Below are 4,426 nucleotides of genomic sequence, written 5' to 3' on the forward strand. Positions count from 1 at the left end.
TTTTTTTTTTTTTCTTTTTTGTTATGTTCTCAAATTTTAACTTTTCTTCATTTCTACTTGTTGCCTCCTCCTCCTCCTTGTCTTCTTTGTTTCTTTCACTTTCCTCTTACGCTTTTTGCTTCTCCTCTTTCTTGCCTTCTTTTCATTTTCTTTTCTTACTCTTCTTCCTCTTACTTTCTGTTTTCCTCCTTCCTCTTCTTCTTCACCTTCTACCCCTCTTTCCCCTCCATCTTCATTTCTTCTCCTTCCTTCCTTCCTTCTTCAATTCTTCTTCTTCTTCAGTTTTTTTGCTTTTGTTTACCTTTTCAGGTTCATCTTGCTGGTCTTGTTGCCAAAGTGACTTTAAGAAGGGAGAAGAACTGCTGACCCTCACCCAAGACAACATCCAACCAACCAACCAACCAACCAATCAGTCACCCTACAGAAATGCATTTGAATCAGTTACCCAAAGAATGTCTGCTAAAGATATTCCAATACCTGCCGTTAGTTGATGTTATCTTGGGGGTAAGGTCAACTTGTTCCGATTGGTACAAACTCAGTTTCAATGGCGTTCTCTGGAAAACGGTCAATCTCAACAATCGGAATATGGCGTCACGCATGAGTGATGGAAACTTTTTAAATCTACTTCGTTCTGTTTCAGAAAGTGTTGAAGAGATTATTTTTGGTTACAGTCCAACCATTTCAGAAGTTAGCATCCTTCACGAAGAAATTCAATGCCCTAATTTAGTCAGCATTGACTTACGTAGAATTACTGTTGATGCCAGTGTTCTAGAGACATTTCTCACAAAATATCCGAGAATGGAGAAGTTGTCTTTGGAATTAACACTAGCAGATAATTGCACTCAATTTTTAGAATTTTTCCAGAACCAGGACTTCTCTTGTTTAAAAACTCTTTCTATTATATTTAAACTTGAGGAGGACTGTGATAAGAATCTCCAAGAAGGCCAGGAATTTGAAGAGGTGCTATCTAAGTATCCAACACTGTGTAACTTGAACTCATTGTTGGTTGATGCCATTGTCCCCTGTACATCTTTACAGTGTTTGTCTATCAGGTTCAGCTATTTATCAGATGAAACCTTGTATAAAATTCTCTCTGCAACTAAGCAATTGACACACCTTAACATTGCTGATTGCAGGTATGTAACCGGCAAAGCGTTAAATGCACTCACACTTGACAGTGGACTTGTTAATTTAAACATGGATGACACCTGTGTAACGGACGATGCCATTAAAGTAACGGCCGAGAGATGTCACCGACTGCGGTCTGTCTCATTGGAAAATTGTCTGTGCATAACAGATAAAGGGGTTAGTGTTTTGGCACAAAACTGTCCCTGTATCACAGATTTCTCTCTCAACCACAGAATTTTTAATGAAAACACATTTGATGATTTAACTGGTGGATCAAACAAACAGTCAATACTCCAAGATTTTGAGAAAATGAGTGTCAAACCCTTTTTAAGTGTGACCAATGTTAGTATCATGTCTCTGGTCAACTATTGTCACAACTTGAGTAAACTCGGTCTTGCTGGTTGCATGGCCCTCACTGACCAGGCAGTCGAACAGATAGCCTGTTCTTGTCCTTATCTAACCCTGTTAAACCTATCTGCATGTATGCAGGTGTCTGATCGCTCTATTGAGTTGGTCTTTCAGAAGTGTCAATTCCTGGAAATACTTTTCCTTAGAAACTGCATCAATGTTACCAAATTGACTTTCCCTGGCACCAAAACCAGAATTTATTCAAATGAATGCAATGTCTCAAAGGATGCTCAGAATGTGACTGATTCTTGTGATAACATGACCAGAAGTTGTGAACCAGTAGTTGAAGCAGCCGAGAAAATACCTGACCAAGACAATGCCCATTGCCAATTGCATCAGCAATGTCTTTGTAAACAGGATTTTAAATTGACCATTTTGAATCTGAATTTCTGCACACAGATTTCAGACACATCACTCATGCAGATAGCACACAACTGTCCACGGCTGCACAAGTTATTCTTATGCAGTTGCATTCAGATCACTGACTCTGGCATTGGAGTGATTGCAAAGATGTGTCCCCTACTCAATACTTTGGACATTAGCGGTTGGTCAGTTTGTAATGGGGAACACATGCAACTGACCGACCACAGCCTGATGGAACTCTCTGTCCATAGTCAGTACCTGTCGTGTCTGGTTGTCGTTCGATGCATGAACATCACAGTAAAGGGCGTCTGTGCTGTTCTCTCTAAGTGCAGCAAATTGCGCAAGGTTTGTATCAGCACTGGTGTGCACTTCAGAGTTAGCAGCGTCGCTTTGCACACCAGTTTGCAGAAAATCGAAGCTTACACTTCCCTGAAGAATTACAAAGATTCAAACCAAGATAACTTCATCGTTCTTGATTTGTACCCTTATAACAAGAGGTTACTTTAGATACCCCTGTTGATCAATATCTACCCCAATGTACACTCCCAGCTGTAGCCACCTTGCCTGCAAATCTTCAGATGTGGCTAGCACATCCATTCAACCCATAGTGGTTTAGTGTCAATTGTACCTCACAGGGCTGTCTATATCTCCCAGAGCTTTTGAGAAAGTTTCACCACATCATGGAACTGCTATACCACCTTACCACACTTCTTTATACCTCACTCTGTAACTAACATTGAAGCACAACACCATAACAATATCCCACCACTCAAACACACCACAGAGCTCCTTATTTCCTGTTTTCTCTGCTTGTGGCAGAATGCTCACCAACATAAGACAGTTGCCTCTATAGTATGAATTTATATTATTGGACATATCATGATAGTTTTATCAGCCATACTGTTTCCAGCTTAAGGCATGCTGGAAACAGGTATTAATTTTGGAGTTTTCTTTCTAGATTAATTGCTTTCACTGCAGCTAAGTAGCTCACTCTACCCTTACAGAAATATATCAATCCCATTGATGGGACCCTTCCTGGTACCACCATTCAAGGTCTGAGTGGACCAGGGAGTGATGGTAACTCCATGCTCCCCACAACTCAAGAACTCCCAAACGGGAGCTTTACTCTTATATGCTGGCTTGGGACATGTTGGAAAAAGGTATTAATTTTGGAGTTTTCCTTCTAGATTAATTGCTTTCACTACATCAAAAGAGCACAGTCTACCCTTACAAAAATATATTCAACCTATAGACAGGATGCTAACAGGTACTACCATTCTGGGTTTGAACAGATCTGGGAGTAATGGTAACAAAGGAGTGACTCCACATTTCCCAGAACTCCAGACCTGAAGCCTTGTTCTTAATATGCCAGCTTAGGGCATGTTGGAAGTGGGTGTTAATTTTGGAGTTTTCTTTCATCACAGCTAAGGAGCTCAATCTAACCTAACAAAAATCTATTCAATGGGATACTGAAAGGTACTACCGTTCCCAGTCATAAAGGACCTAGGAGTAATACTAATTAAGGGATGACTCCATGCTCCTCACAACACCAGAACTATCAAACCAGAGTCTCACCACCAGATATAGTTTAATGTCATACTCAGGACAAGCCTCTTTTACCTTTGGGAGATCCATTTAACCCCTAGGTGTGACCCCGACAGGTACTACTGTTCCAGGTCTGAATGGATCTGGCCCTAACGGTAATTAAGGGGTGACTTTACACTCCCCAGAACTTCAGAATTCCCAAACTGGAACCTCCCCACCACATGTAGTTTAATTTCATACCCAGAACAAACCTCTTTTACTCCTTTGAAATTTATTTAATTCATAGATGGGACCCTGATGAGTACTACCATTCTATGTCAAAAAGGATCAGGGAGTACTGGTAATTAACCCCTTTGATATCAACCCACCCAAGTTCACCCTTGCTTCTGTGATACAAACTTACCATTTTAAGGGGATCTAAATAAAAATCTCCCATGAAGCTTCTATATTAATTTATGCCCCAATTATCAGCTTTGTAATGATGAAGATGTTTTAGTAAATTCTTAATTATTTTCAAAATTAATTAAAATAAAGAAGGTGCCCCTATTCAAAATCTTGTACACCCAGTCATAAGAAATACATTTAATGCCACCCGAGTGGGCATAGATTAAGTGTGAAATGGACTATATACCTCTTAACTCCCTAACATACTGCTGGTGATACAATTGACTCTGCCCCTTTCAACCTTACAAAATTTAGCTTTTTGCCTATGCAAAATAAGTAGTATTATTCTTTTTAACTCAGGTTTTTGTTGAAACTCCTGGAGTCTTGCATGCGTAGTGAGCTTGCTGCCTGCAGCCTACGGTATGATGCTATCAACTAATTAATACTTTCCTTATTATTATTATTGTTGTTGTTGTTATTAAGGTGGCTAGCTGGCAGCATCGTTAGCACGCTGGGCGAAATGCTTAACATTATGTCATATGTTGCTGCGTTCTGAGTTCAAATTTTGCTGAGGTCACCTTTGCCTTTCATCCTTTCG

The 4,426-nt window shown here is 40.0% G+C and overlaps 1 protein-coding gene across 2 annotated transcripts in view; it reads left to right on the forward strand.

Annotated features, from left to right (window-relative positions):
* LOC106868912 (F-box/LRR-repeat protein 2) overlaps positions 1–4,356 on the forward strand; it is a 9,175-nt gene extending 4,819 nt beyond the window's left edge. For both annotated transcript variants that reach the window (XM_014914372.2, XM_014914374.2), the window contains exon 2: positions 310–4,356. In XM_014914372.2, coding sequence (XP_014769858.1) covers positions 427–2,406 — 1,980 coding nt within the window. In that variant the 5' untranslated portion in view covers positions 310–426 and the 3' untranslated portion in view covers positions 2,407–4,356. The remainder of the gene's footprint in view (positions 1–309) is intronic.
* Positions 4,357–4,426: the final 70 nt, after the last annotated feature.

This window comes from Octopus bimaculoides, chromosome 27, assembly GCF_001194135.2.
Source record: "Octopus bimaculoides isolate UCB-OBI-ISO-001 chromosome 27, ASM119413v2, whole genome shotgun sequence".
Classification (NCBI taxonomy): domain Eukaryota; kingdom Metazoa; phylum Mollusca; class Cephalopoda; order Octopoda; family Octopodidae; genus Octopus; species Octopus bimaculoides.